The sequence below is a fragment of the Coptis chinensis genome, chromosome 8 (genome assembly GCF_015680905.1).
Source record: "Coptis chinensis isolate HL-2020 chromosome 8, ASM1568090v1, whole genome shotgun sequence".
Classification (NCBI taxonomy): domain Eukaryota; kingdom Viridiplantae; phylum Streptophyta; class Magnoliopsida; order Ranunculales; family Ranunculaceae; genus Coptis; species Coptis chinensis.
The window spans coordinates 71,181,974-71,196,285 of NC_141463.1; the positions used below are offsets into that span (position 1 = coordinate 71,181,974).

The 14,312-nt window shown below is 33.9% G+C and overlaps 1 protein-coding gene, 1 long non-coding RNA gene and 1 pseudogene across 4 annotated transcripts; 1 reads left to right on the forward strand and 2 right to left on the reverse strand.

Moving 5' to 3' along the window:
• The first annotated feature begins 448 nt into the window (after positions 1-448).
• On the forward strand, positions 449-3,656 carry LOC147482775 (uncharacterized). Of its 2 annotated transcripts, none has more exons than XR_015205890.1 (6): positions 449-891; positions 1,764-1,953; positions 2,313-2,505; positions 2,656-2,755; positions 3,150-3,229; positions 3,478-3,656. It is a non-coding gene; the product is annotated as an uncharacterized LOC147482775 (long non-coding RNA). The 2 variants fall into 2 exon arrangements; XR_015205891.1 differs by having other exon boundaries at positions 2,454-2,505.
• A 515-nt stretch (positions 3,657-4,171) lies between these two features.
• The window catches only part of LOC147482776 (subtilisin-like protease SBT4.14), a 39,609-nt pseudogene continuing 29,468 nt past the window's right edge, over positions 4,172-14,312 (reverse strand).
• LOC147482777 (uncharacterized) lies at positions 9,493-13,073 on the reverse strand. Of its 2 annotated transcripts, none has more exons than XM_086580345.1 (5): positions 12,684-13,073; positions 12,335-12,449; positions 11,791-11,827; positions 10,794-11,680; positions 9,493-10,618 (listed from the first exon to the last, which is right to left on the reverse strand). In XM_086580345.1, exons 4-5 carry the CDS (start codon positions 10,922-10,924, stop codon positions 10,156-10,158), a joined length of 594 nt encoding a protein of 197 aa, XP_086436471.1. In that variant the 5' UTR covers positions 10,925-11,680; positions 11,791-11,827; positions 12,335-12,449; positions 12,684-13,073; the 3' UTR covers positions 9,493-10,155. The 2 variants fall into 2 exon arrangements, with proteins under 2 accessions (XP_086436471.1, XP_086436470.1); XM_086580344.1 differs by having other exon boundaries at positions 12,335-12,457.

Genomic DNA, 14,312 nt, shown 5'->3' on the forward strand with positions numbered 1-14,312 from the left:
AACAACATTAAGTAGAGTTAATTGTTAACAATGTTTCGTCTAAGAGGGCATCGGTACTCGCTCGATTGCCTAATTGTAGCCTACTTGTAAGAACAACTATGAAGTAGAGGGTTATAGATTAAAAGTATTGGTGGATTCTAATATCTTGAATTCCCTCTCTTATAAATTCTTAATAGTTTAGTTAATTTAGTTTAGTTTAGTATTAGAATATAAAATCTCTACAATCATAGTTTTTAATCCCTTAAACTCCTTTTCCAGTCATGTCCTTTACATAACATACACTTAAAAGTGGAACGATACCCTACTCATCCTTTACTTATTAAGGGATAATTAGGTTTTGATGCGATTCTGTTTTGTTCAAGGACCATACACCATCTACATACACAAAAAGAGGCAAGGTCAGGGAGTTGAACAGGGAGTGAAGAAAATTAGGAGAAAGGCAAGTTTAGATGTTAGGGATAGAGAGAAATTTGATTTGGAAAATGGGGTTGGTCAGTTTAAGAAAAATACGAGACGTGGAGCGGCAGGTGTGAGTGGTAAAGAAGCCCAGAAGCTGGATTCTAGTGTTGTTGATGTCGGGGGTATGGTCTCGAAGCAGGGAAGCAACGACCAAGCATAAACTTATCTCTGTGTTTTTGGTATATCGTAGATCTACAAAGTGTTTGATAAAATGTTGCAGTAATGGCGCATCCTTCCAAAACGTTTCTATGTTTTTGTGCTGAAAATGTTAGCATTAAGTTAGACTCAAATACCAAGAAGCGAATTGGGGAGTTTTTTTTATAGAAACTTCTTGCCATGAACCATGAAAATGGAAATGCTATTGGTTATAGGTGTTCAGAAACACTGAATAGTGTGCCAGCGCTCTGTTGCCTTAAAAGGCATCCATCAAAGGTTTGTGAATAACTTGTGATCTATATAATGAATAACAGTGGCACGAAATTTTGTTGTTTAGCACTCTCATTATAATTCAGCCACCCACTATGTTTAAGTAGAAATCCTTATTTTAAAGGATATATCTATGTTTTTGAGTATTGTAGAGGCTAATTATCAGCTCAAGGAGGAATTTTATTATAGTAAATGCAAATGCGTGAGACACAATCCATTGTGGTACACTATCGGAAATCTCACATTTGGATATTTTACCTTATTATATTACTTTAACCATATGAGCATCTGACCTCTTCGTTCTCTTGAATGAGGTGTATCATTCTATGATAAAACCTGTTGAATTTGCATCAGAGATTATGTAGCACATTAGATGGTAGACCATGACCTATATATGATGTGCATCCATGCATCAATGACATTAGATTCCAATTCTAAACTGTAATTGCTTTCTAGTTCTGTCTATTTAAAGTTTAAACTGTTGTTGAATGTTAGTACACATTTTTTTTTAAAACATTATGAATCCTTGCTGACAATATTTTGATTTGATTTGATTGACAATAATTCTTCCTATATCAAATATATAATTCCACAACATGATGATTCACTATTTTGATGGGTCTGACTTGCAAAGTCTCTTCATTCAGAAACTGATGTTTCATATTTAAGCATATATAATTTATTTACACTGTTATTCTTCATTGACTATTCAGAAGGATATCATGATTTTGTGTTGGATTGTATACCATCTACAAGATATAATAAGAATGGGGCCTTGAATGGAAGGTCGAACTGCATGTCTGTCACTGGCCGTTTTCCATTGCAGTTACATTATGCTTTAGTTGACATGTGCTTGTGGCTAATAGGCAACTTTGCAGGTTAACCAACTACTAGCAATAGATGGAAGGGGCCATATGGATTTTGAGATAGCATCAAGTGGGAGTTCACATAATTATACTCGTTCTTATTACATGAATGGAAGGGAATATCTTTGGAAGTAGTGATGAACAAGCTGTTCACATATGATGTGCTCGAGCTGGAGGACGACTTCGTGATGTTATTTTGGAGGTATTAATCCATTGCCCCAGAAGATTTAGATTCTATTCTTATAATTACAACTTTAAATAATGTTTGAAATGGTACAAGACTGTATGAACGTTTTTAATAATATAATGTCAATTTGGTTACAGAAACAATACCTTCATCACGGAGGTGAGCTTGTTTGTTGTTCAACTCATTTGGTTTATATAAAACTTACATATGGCATTGATATATTCAGTAGTATCAAGGCATATGATATGAATAAGTTGTTTTTTTTATGAACATGATAATAAACCAGTATTTTTTTGTTTGAAATGCAAATTTCAGTGGGTATAGCTTAGTTGTCTACATGTATCTAGACCATGTGTGCCCTTTGTGAGTTTCAGGTGTCTTCTTAACTGACCCAGTATACTAACTCTACAAGGACCGTGGCTCGATCACGTGTCTGTGCAGTTATGTCTTTGCAATTTATCATTATTTGTTTACTGTTTTTTATTTTTATTTTATTCTTACTGTGTTTATGACAGGTTAAATCCTCACAGTCCGAGGCTCATACTGGATCCACTGCTATGTGACAAGGTGAACCTTTCTAATACTACTTCTTAATAGTTGGAAAGTTCATTTTACATAAAGTATATTGGGGAGGCACAAAGTTTGGTGGCTATTTGTTTGCTTATATATTGGATTCATTAAGTGCACCTCATCTCTTTACCTTGGTTGGTTTGATAGGTAGTGGTTGGTCATTCTTGAAATGCAAGATGCAATGTAAAGAGAAGATATTGCCAATACTGTCATCTTCTTTTGGAGCATCCACTTCCCTTCTCCTATGGTAGGCCTCTTGTTTCCTATTTTTTCAGGTTTGTTTATCCCTATAGGTGAACTAAAAAGCAAGTGAAAGGAAAGTTTGTACTGAGCTTTTGGAATAATTTAAAACAGTTTTATTTTGTTTGAAGGTTGAAATTTCACTTTGTACAAGTAGGTCGACGACTTCATACTTTATTATGTTCCCCTGCTTTTTAGGGTTATGTTGGGTCCATGGCTTGCTAGTACACTTAGATGCAAGAGAAATATTTTTGGACAGTCCTAGGTTTGTAGAAGTGGTACTTTAGTTTCTAAAGTATTGTAAAACCTTCTAGAATAGCTCAGTAAATTAATAGTTTCACGTTGGCAAGTTCTTTCCTAGCTCGATAGATCATTTTGTTATTGTTGGGTGTGCTGTGTAGGGTATCAATCCAAGAAGACCAAGAGAAAAAAAGAACTTCATGCTCTCCAATCTGATGATCATAACTGTTATTTGTGTAAGGTATTATCCGAGTTCTTTGTGCTTATATTATCCGGGTTCTATATACTTCAATCATATTTATTCATACCATGCCTTCTCTAACCTTCATCTTTTAGAAGGTTGCCAAATATTGCAGTTTCTTTGTAAGCTTGCTTGTTACAGAGACCACAGGGATAAATTCCTTGAAGGAATACATACCACTCATTCTTAATTGTCTTAATCTTTGAATGACTATTTTTTTTTTTTAACCACAATTATTTCTTTCATAGGGTGGTCAAACTTTGCTTATTCTTGGGACGAGAATGACAACACAGAGGGGAATGTTCTTGGTGAAGTTATAGAGATTTACATTTTTTTTTTCTTTTGTAGTTTATTTCATTGCAATATAATTTGGAATACAGAACAAGATAGTTGGTTTGGAGGTTCTTTATAATATATTTGTATTGATTAGATTTTGGATTGGGAATGGATTGTTTTCGGATCTTGTTTAGAATTACTTTTGTATTAACCATAGTGTTTTGAATGTCTGATGAAGTGGAATGTGATATGAATAATTTTATGAAGTTATTAGGTGATTCATAATATTTAAATATTCAGGGATTTTTTTTTTTAAATTAAAATATTATATACCACGGTTCTGGAAGACCTGTGGCAAATATGGTGACTTTATACCACGGTTTCTCAAATATCAGTACTATGTTATAGTCATATACCATGGTTTTGAAAACTTTATTACCACGGTTTCTCAAATATCAGTACTATGTAATGGTCATATACCATGGTTTTGAAAACTTTATTACCACGGTTTTAGACTAAACCGTGGATAATAGGTACAAGTTTATACCACGGTTTTACTATAAGTATTTACCATCCCAGTTGATACCACGGTTTAGAAACAGTGGTAAAAATCCTTTTACTACTCTTAAAAATAGTGGTATATGACATTTTTTGTAGTAGTGTTATTCACCTTGTTAAGTGAATGTACTTGATGATTCCTTCACCAACTGTTTTATTTACTGTGATTCTAGGTCCGACAAATATGTGATCAGAATCAAGAGAACCCTCATCACTTCCTACGATGGTGCCAGCTCCTCTTTCTTTTATCATAGCGGGATCAGCCCATGAATCCCCGTGCTCATAATAGACTAGCTTCTCTCTTACCTTAGTAGGCTCTAATGAGCCCTCCTCGCAATACCTGCAATGATGATAGAAACTTCAGTTTCTTGGTACATTCTTACATCTTCATCATACCTTGTTCAATATTGTGATAGACTGGTCGAGTGAAACTTTACTTTGCATCCATCCTAGGCTCCGTGGAGTTCCTAGCTACATCAGCCCCACTAAGGGGATACAACTTCTTCTCTGGAGTAAAGGTGTTTATTCCTATACCCTGCACATGTTCATCATTTTTTTATTATTTACGAAAGCTCTATATATATACGAATTTGCACCTGCACACTGATTCACCTAGTGATATCTAAGCACATAATCACCAAACATATGTGCAAATTTCTCATGAACCTGGTAGTGTATTGATATCTTGTTTTATTATTATTACTAGATTTTGGACCCGGGCATACGCTCGGGATCTATTAAATATTTTGTGTGCTGAAAAGGCTTTACAAAATGTCTCACACAAATTTTTGAATCAAAATATATTTTTATTGAAAATAAATCGAAATACGTTAATGAGCAACGATTATGGTGCATAAGTATTTGGAAACTAAGGGATCAAATTGAAATAGCCTCTTCACTTTGTGGTTTAGGATATTAATCCGTAATTTTCAAATGAAATTATCTTAAACTCGATCTAGCTTGTATAAAAGTTTTCTTAGATTTATGATTATTTAGCGGTAAATCATCACTGCTCGACTTACGTACTAACATGTACAAATCACTAAAATATATATCAAATCACTAAAATAGATTGATTGTTTTCATATCCTCAAAGAATACACTACTCTCACTTGAAAAGATTTATTACATGAACGTGTTCTACGATGAATTGATGAATACAAAAAAAAAAATTCTCTTTCAAAAAAATGCGTTCACCTACTTAGAATACTCCTCCTTTTGTCTTTTTCTAGGTGATTGTTTGTATACATGCAAAATATACTTATTCAATTCCAACATGAATAACAGAGCAGATCATGTCGATCTATGTCTTTCGTCAATGTGAACATGTCAAAGTGTTAACGTAAAATTGGGTGGGTAAAATAAGTAATGACCATTAATTTTCAGATTTGAATAATCTAATAATCAAATGGATGGAAGAAGAGTATGTCTTTCAAATAACATTCTCTTTCCAAACTTGAAGCTTCTAACACACGCCTTAAACTTACAATAAAATGCTCAAATATTCCATCTTATTCCACCTTTTTCCTTATTTATTATAGTAGATTTATCTATTATCAATGTTTCTGCAAGCACATTGCAAAACAAAGTTCAGAAGAAGAAATAGTACGACAAAGTTCTTCCAATATTGCACTAATGTTGAAAGGGTTAAGTTTGATGGTATCAATAAAGTGCCACAAAAATAAGTATAATAATAATTCACACAAACACTCTTCACTCTTTTGGACCAAAGAATTATCATCCATCAATTATCAGTAGAACACTCGTACGAATTTTTAAGCTTCGATATATTTTACTCCAAAATTATGAAAATTTCTACAACCAAAAAAATGTTTATGTAGCTCTTTTTTGCAACCAAAGTTTGCTGCGTATCGAATAAAGATTGTTGAGCTATTCCAAGTTCAATTGTAGTTCCATCGCTTTGAAATGCTCATCATAATGCAAATTCAATAATAGTTTTCTTATGCAATACCAAGAGTACCTCATATAGGACATCATATTATTATACAACTTGGCAAGATCATACTCCATGATGATATAGACATCCTATAAGCATCCACACCTATTTATGAAGTTAGAGAGGTGAAACATACTTGGCAGGATCCTACTCCATGATATGGACATTCTATAAGCATCTTGATCCATATCTTTTAGCAATATCACATCTTCCTACACTCATAATGAGCAGAAATTTTGAAAATTTATTTTTAGCAATATCCTATCTTCCTGTATTTGGGGAAAAAAAACAAAACTTAGGAAACCAAAGACAGCCACCTCATTCAGTTAATTTAATCCTCGCTCCTGAATGAAGTGATTTCACTCACCGTATCTTGTATTTGTTATAAAAGTCAGTTCCAATTTCTATTCCAGGAGCTAAAATAAAATGTAAGAAGGTTGTATATATTTAGTTCAAAGAAAGCCAATGTATTGTTTATAAATGAAATTAGCTAAGTACATATACTTTAAGGTTTTGCTTACCATTTGGGCCTTAAAGGAAACCGTCCCAAGTGCCAAATACAATTTTGCTTTGAGTTCATTTGTGTTTTCCGATGATACCCGAATACAAAATCTAGATTGTTATAGTCAGCTCTTATTGTGATGGCAAAAGCTCTATGGATTCATATGTAAACATACTCTATTGCTCTATATACATTGAATAGAAAAACAACATCACATACATAACCATGCATTACATCTATCTGTCTTCCAAATATAACTATTAGTGATCATCTGATCCTTTTACAATGTTCTTAAACCGATAAAAGTACAATTCTTTACATTAATGAGAAAGAACTTGGGAGAGTTTGGACGCACCTTGGCATTTGATATCATGTTAACTTTGGCATTTTCTGAATTGAGTGTTAGAGTGTATGTATGTGAGAGGCTATTTTTGGATGATTATTAGATATATCATTAGGTTGTCTAAAGAAACAATGTCATACAAAGAAGTATAAATCAAATGTGCAAATAAAAGCACCCCTTCATAATAAGCCGGTGTTCTTTTTACTGGTCTAGACTTTCAATATGTATTATCATATTGTAGCCTGCATGTGTTTGAAAATCAGAATGAGATCCAAGAAAGAAAAATGAAAATGAAGAAAAGTGTAAATGTTAAAAATGTGAGAGTGCGTGATAAGTATTCAAGCACTTACTCGGGAAGTATATTGGTCTACTTCTTAAGAAGTTAATAACCAACAACAAATGCAAATTCTAGGTATATGAAAAGGTTATGCGAATAATATTTTGAGTGTTCTAATTTGATATATCTCACATAATCCTTAGAGAATGTGGGGAACCGTCGGAAGCTGATTTTATACTATACCCTATAATAAGTAATTAACTTAAGAATATGTAGTGTTTTTGAGGCCGCGTTAAGGATATATTCAAAATAAGTCGGTGCTTTATCATAGACACTAAAAGTGTATGATTTGTAATAGGGAATTAGCTTCTACAAATCACCTATTTTTTAGCAATTTTTTTTATTTGATTAAATATATAAGAATTGGAACACTAAAAGTATTTGATTTGTAATAGGAAATTACCTTCTACAAATCACCTATTTTTTAGCAATTTTTTTTATTTGATCAAATATATAAAAATTATAAATACACTCAAACTGTCCAAAGAGGTTCAATGTACGTGGGATTGTAGGCTATTATAAAAGACTATCTTTCATATTAGAGTGCCACATAGGAGAGAGAAAATGTTATCTCTCATATTAGAGTGCCACATAGGAGAGAGAAAAATTTCTTTTAGAAGTCTCTGTTTTAGTATATAGATAGTAGATTGTTGGTTGTTGTTGTTGGTGAAAGAGACTTATATAGAGAGCCGTTTCATTGCCCAGCATGACTTTGCTTACAAATTGGTTATCAACAGCAACAGCAGCAACAGTCAACATCCAGGGTGCACCGTTTTCAACAGAACCAGGAGCTGGTCCACTATTTCCAGCAGCTGCGATTGTGAGAATCCCCACTTTCATGGCATGAAAGGATTTGACCGCAATAGGATCTCAACACCATCTTTAATGGCTGCTTCAAATCTACTTAAGATATCTGAATATGAACACCTGCCCAACCAGCAGATTTTATACACCGCAATCCTTGCCGACGGTACTCCTCCACGCGTAGTCTCTTGTCCAAGTCCATAGAGGTTTGCATTTGCCACTAAGTTTCTTGCTGCAGTTGATGCCATATGTGTGCCATGATCGATGACATCGACCGGAGATAGAATCTCCCTAGCAACTAGCTTGCCATAAGATTTGAAGTATCTTGCTCCTATTCACTTGCTTCAGACATTTTAAGGTGCCAAACAGAAGGATATATAAGATTTGATATGCTAGAGAATGTCATGACCTTTTGTTGTGCTTAAGAAATAAACCCAGTAACGCCTGTACGTAGTCTATACATAATTAAAAACAAATGGTTTGGTTAATTGGACAAGCCATCCCATTCCTACTAAAAAAAAGACTTATAATGACGGCTAAAAACCGTCATGAAACAGGTTTAATGACGTGTTTTCATTAAAAAAACAACCGTCATTATAGAGCCCGTCATAAAAGTTTACCAAAACCGTCATTAAATTTATGACGGATTTGTGAAAACCGTTATGTACTTCAAATATTTTATGTCAAAAATAGGATTAAAACCTTCATAATAGGCAATGAAATATTGAGTGTTCCATAGTAACCATCATTAATTTTAGTACAACTTCCATAGTTTTCAGCAAAAACCATCGAGAAATCTGTTCAATTTGTGATGGTTTGGCAAAGCCGTCATAAAAATATACATTTTCTGGAAAAAAAAATTATTTATTAAAAATTATTTTATACCCAAAAAATTGAATAAATCATTTAGCACATATACAATCAAACTCCACTACAAACAACTTAACATGATCACGAATGTAAGGAACTAGCCAGTTTGTAATCTATTAACAAAACAGAATCCATTACATTCCACCATCTCAAAAAATTACATACATTTAACCAAAAATATTCACAAAATATGTCTAAAAAAAACGGTTTGCATGGTTTGAGTTTCATTCATCGAACCTTGTCCAAACTTAACCTGCAAAAAATCAAAGTCCAAAGAGAAAATAAAAAGAGTATCATTCGAAGAAAACGACGAAAGGAAAACAAAAACGTTACTTCTGACAAGAGGAAAGTGATAAAAAAAACGTTACATTGCAACTTAGTTCCAGACCAGGAATAATGCAAACCATGTTATCAATTTGAACCAATCATTCAAAACTTCGACCACCTCTTACAAACATCCAGTAAAGCACTTTTGAAAAAAATATATAACTCATGTATTTAGGAGTAGTACTAACTGGAAAATGATTGCTTTTCATGTTAGGACAAACCCCTATGAATAAAGTTCTTTGAACTAAACCATAATTAATTCCAAAGGAAACATAAGATAATATGCCGGACACAAAATGGGAAAAAACACTTGTCATTTGGAGATTAATTACTTGATTCGGTTCCAATCAAGAGAAAGGACATGTCTCATATTTTTGACATGCAACAAGTTTGTGCCACACTCCTATGCTTATGCTCGGTTTCTTTAGTCAAGTCTAAAGCACTTCAAGTTGTTTCAGGGAACCAAGGAAACATCCAGAGAGATCAAAGTTCACCAACCTTTAAACAGTGGGTTTCCTGATTTTTCTAAATTGTGGCATCTTCTGAGATCTGGAACCCTCAAACAAGAGAAATTATTCTCTGAAATTAGGAGCAAGGCTAAGATACCTCAAGCTTTTTGGGAGCCATAAATCCTGATAAACAAATTCAGTGTGATAATATAGTGTCATACTTCCTAGTAAAAGTAATGGCTTGTTTAATGGGAATAAAGGTTTTATTTCATGTAGCCTTAGCTATCTACAGGGTAAATGTTACCAGCACTAACTAGAATTAGACACTCAAAAAAGAAAACAATAATTATATAGATACAAAGAAAAAAATTATTGGAAATAATGTGGCCTGACCTTGAAAAATAAAATTAGGAGAGTCGGTAAAAAAAGGTAGGATATATTAATTAAGTGCGTTCAAGAAGCAAAACTAGTTAGTTCTTCATTATGTGAGAAGTAGTTCTTCATTATGTGAGAAGTTGGACAAGTACAAATGAATTCACTACACCATAACAACAATTTTGTGACACCATAACAACAAATGAATTCTCAGCTGGGATCAAAGGGATCGATTCATTACTGGTCCGTTGGCTTCCCACTTCACGTTTAGTAGTACCTACTGTACCTGGAAGCCGTGAGTCGAGAGATGGCACCAGGATGGGATCTGAAGCTGAGGAATACACTCCCAGCACAGATACATGAGATGCTACATGATCAGAACTAGGTGTGGGTTGTTCATGTCCAGTCTTGACTTCAAATGGAGGGGTTTTAGCAGTAACAGGTGGCGGTGGTGGAAGAAGTGCACTTCCCAATTCATTAGCATCACTCACAGCAGGTTTCTTAGTAGTATTGGCACCCCTGCGCATAGGCACTTTAGGTACATGTCGAGGAGTGACTTTGGAAGAAACAGTAGCCACACCACTTAAAAAGCTACAAGAAGAACACGCAATCTAAGATGATACATTCCAATGATATAGAAATAAGCTATGACTTAGCTCTTCCAATTCATATTGTGTTTAATCCTAGAAAATTAAAGGATGGCTTTGCAGAAACATTGCTGTTCAAAATACAGTTATAAAATACATATTCAAAAGATAATGATCACCTTGATACTGATGGCAACAGTTTACTTTCGGTTCCCTGAGAGGTTGGCAAAGAAGAATGTGTAACACCTCTCTTTGGCCCCTGAATTACTCCATTTTCCTTTCCAACTTTAGACATCCCCCTCACCAGCATCTAAAAGGAATCAATGAGATAAGCCAAGTTGAGCATAAAGAAAACCTATATAAATGGCTCTTCAAGCACTTAGTCTTAAACTGATCTTCATCCAAGAACAACCATATAACAGTTTATATCAATAAATAGCACTAAAACCTTATAAAGAAACCTCTGGAACTTTATTTAGATGACTGTTTGATTAGTGGTTCCAAATATCCATATCACTCTCAGTACTGTCAATATCTCGTTATCTTGTACTTGTACTTCTCACATACAAATTAAAGCAATGTGATTAGAGAGAAGAAAATGGTGAGGAGACTTGATCTAGTCTAACCACTAGAATCCCAATTACTAAAAAGCTTCTAACACATCTAAGTTTGATGGTTTAGAAAGATGAGCGTGCATACCAGAAAAAGGAAATACACAAATCACGAAAAGATCACAACATTTTCTCAAATACATAAATACATAATACCCAAATACATAAATTAAAAAGCAAACTAAATTAATTTCGAAAATAGAATAAACTTGACCAACAAATATCTAGTATATGCTAATAAACTTTGAAACATTTTGCCCACTTATATTTCTCTTTATTTTTTGTATAACTTTCAAGCAGCAAGAGTTCAAACTAGACATGGCATTCTATAATATAAACTCCGATTTATTTTGGTTTTAATTGTTCATACACATTTAATGCAAGAAAACTACGTACCTTCATTTCCAACTGGTGCCCCACTTTGTCAATTTCACTATTCCCCAAAACCAAATCATCTTCAGTACCCAATACAGGTGATACACATACATAGCTTGAAATTAATCCAGTTCTTAATATAAGGAGCTTCTGATAAATTTCAAACAAATATAATAGAGTTAATACAAACCAGATGGTAGAGAGTGCGAGCAAGATGATCCAGGAATCTGCATAATAAGAAGAAAATTTCAAGAATAAATTTTTAAGAACAAAGTCCGACAATTTTAATTAGTTCTTGCAGAAAAGAAAAAACATACGATTGCACAAACAAACAAAGCCCACTACTTCATAAAAACAAATATGTCACTTTGGCGATAAACAAATACACGATTAATTGGAAGATTGAGCAAGAAAGAGAGGAATGTAGGAATTGCTAAAAGAAGCATAACAGTAATGAAAAGGATAAAGTATATATACAAGTTACAAGAGTGCGTGACACCAGCTTCAAGTATAAAAAGGTGGGACACTCTTCTCAAACCAAGTTTGCTAGAGCACTTCACAGATCATGTTCAATGGAACTATAGACCACCAGGCATACTAGTAATCAATCTGTATATATGTTTGAACCTAAAGTTACCCAAATAAGCATAAAACATAAATGAGTACAAAAAACTAAATTTTGTCTGACATTTTATCAAATAAATATCATGCACCTAGCTTGCCTAGGCCAGTACCTTACAGAGTATACAACGCATGAGTTTGTCTGACATTTCCATTCATATACATGTTGCAACTCCTTCTCTACCTTCCAAAAGCATTCAATCCATAGAAGAATTGAATTCTACTGATCTGAAAAACTAACAAGATAGAAAAACCCATTTTTTTGGTTCATCAGTTTCTACTGAAATTAGATCAACACTATACACTATGTATAAATCAAATAAAACAAAAATCCTATCTTTCTCAACTGTTTTAAAATGAACTAAAATTTTGATCTTCTACTGATTACTTGAACCAAATAACACAAAATTAGTTCAAACCCATAAAAAATTTTACCGAGAGAGAGAAGAAAGAATATCGTACCTTGAGAGATCGAGAAGCAACGAATGATCCTAAAAACTTTGGGTTTCTCTAACTAGAATAAACATAAATTCGAGTTATCAGAAAATATTCACCTCCCATGAAAAGAATGAAATAGAGAGGGGGGGGGGGGTCAGATGGATACGTATTAAAAGAGAAAATATTCCCGCCCATTCTCGAATTAAAAAGCTTCAGATTCACGAATTGAAGAAAAATGGTTATGGTTTAGGCGTTCATAGGAAAATTAATTAAGGAATCCTTCCTTGGTAAAATTTGCTAGGTATTCAGTTAGAGTTTGAGAGATGAATATGGTCAAGTGTAAGAAGATGAAGATGGACTGGAAAGGAGATGATCAAAACAATAAAGCTTTCAGGAAGGAAGCCAGGAAGGGAATTAAGCCGATAAGCTGAGAGGTGTGTTTGAAATTTCACCTTAAGATTTATTCGATATTTTGAATAAGATAAAAACGATTTGCCTATTTTGTCATTTAGCCCAGTGGTAGGTCTGATTAATGTTGACGTTTCACTTTTTGTACTCACGATGGTTTTTCTTTTGTCCAAGTTCTTGACGGTTGAATATGGTATGAGAACTTGCACCAAAAAAAAATTGGAACGATTTAATATATTGCTAAGAGCATTTTTAGGAGAGCAACAAAAAAAACACCAAAATTTTGAACAAAAAAACACCAAACCAAAAAAACACCAAGCAATTTTAGGAGCAACATAAAAAAAACACCAAGCAACTATGCGATTTTGGCAAAACCACGCCATATAGCCCATGCGGTTATAGCAAAACCGCGCCACTAAAGCCCAACTAACAGGCCCAAAACCACGCGGTTTTGCCAAAACTGCGCGGTGTTCTCAAAGCCGCGTGCTACTATTATATAATCAGGACCAAAGCCGCGCGGTTCAATCACTTTCAACTCTTTTCTCAATTATAAACCCTCTCCTTAGTTAAAAAAAAAAAAAAAAAAAAACTACCTAAACTTTTGAAATTTTATATGGATCCTTTTGAACCTTTCGACGGTGATGATTGGCAGTACACAAATGACATTGGCGATGAGGGAGAAAAATCTGAGGAAGTACAATACGGTGGGGGAGAAGAACCCGAGGATGTTGCGCCGACTGATAGACATCTCTATGTACTGGAGTATCAGATGAACGACTTTGATTGACAATTTGCACCTGGAGAAGTACTTGATATGGAAGTTGTGTCTTCTACACGTGACCCAAAACACGTGTCGAGTGCAGTGACTAATACTTAGGTAATTAATTAGTTTTGATTAAATATTTTGAATATTAATTAGTTAAGTTGGACCAATTAATTATTTATCTTATACGTATTTTTTTTTTTATAATATCAGCATGTTATTGACTACCGAGTTAGATCGGCTTTACTTGGAGTTAGAGAGTGGTGGAAGGTTATTAGGAGTTTGGATGAGTTTGTACATATTAGAGATAATATTTTGTATATACCTTTGGGTATTTTGATTGATGCGGATTATGAGAAGACTGATTGGGCAGTGGTCATAGCTTTAGTAGAAAGATGGTGGAGTAGAACTCATATATTTCATTTCCCTTGTGCGGGGTTAGGGTTCACACCACTAGACTTCACTATGATTTCTGGGTTGAG

Excerpts from the sequence above, each read along its gene's own strand:
- LOC147482777 (XM_086580345.1), bottom strand. The coding sequence starts at position 10,924 with ATGCTGGTGAGGGGGATGTCTAAAGTTGGAAAGGAAAATGGAGTAATT. Across the intron at positions 10,619-10,793 it reads CTGTTGCCATCAGTATCAAG|CTTTTTAAGTGGTGTGGCTA; the intron begins GTGATCATTATC and ends TTCTTCTTGTAG.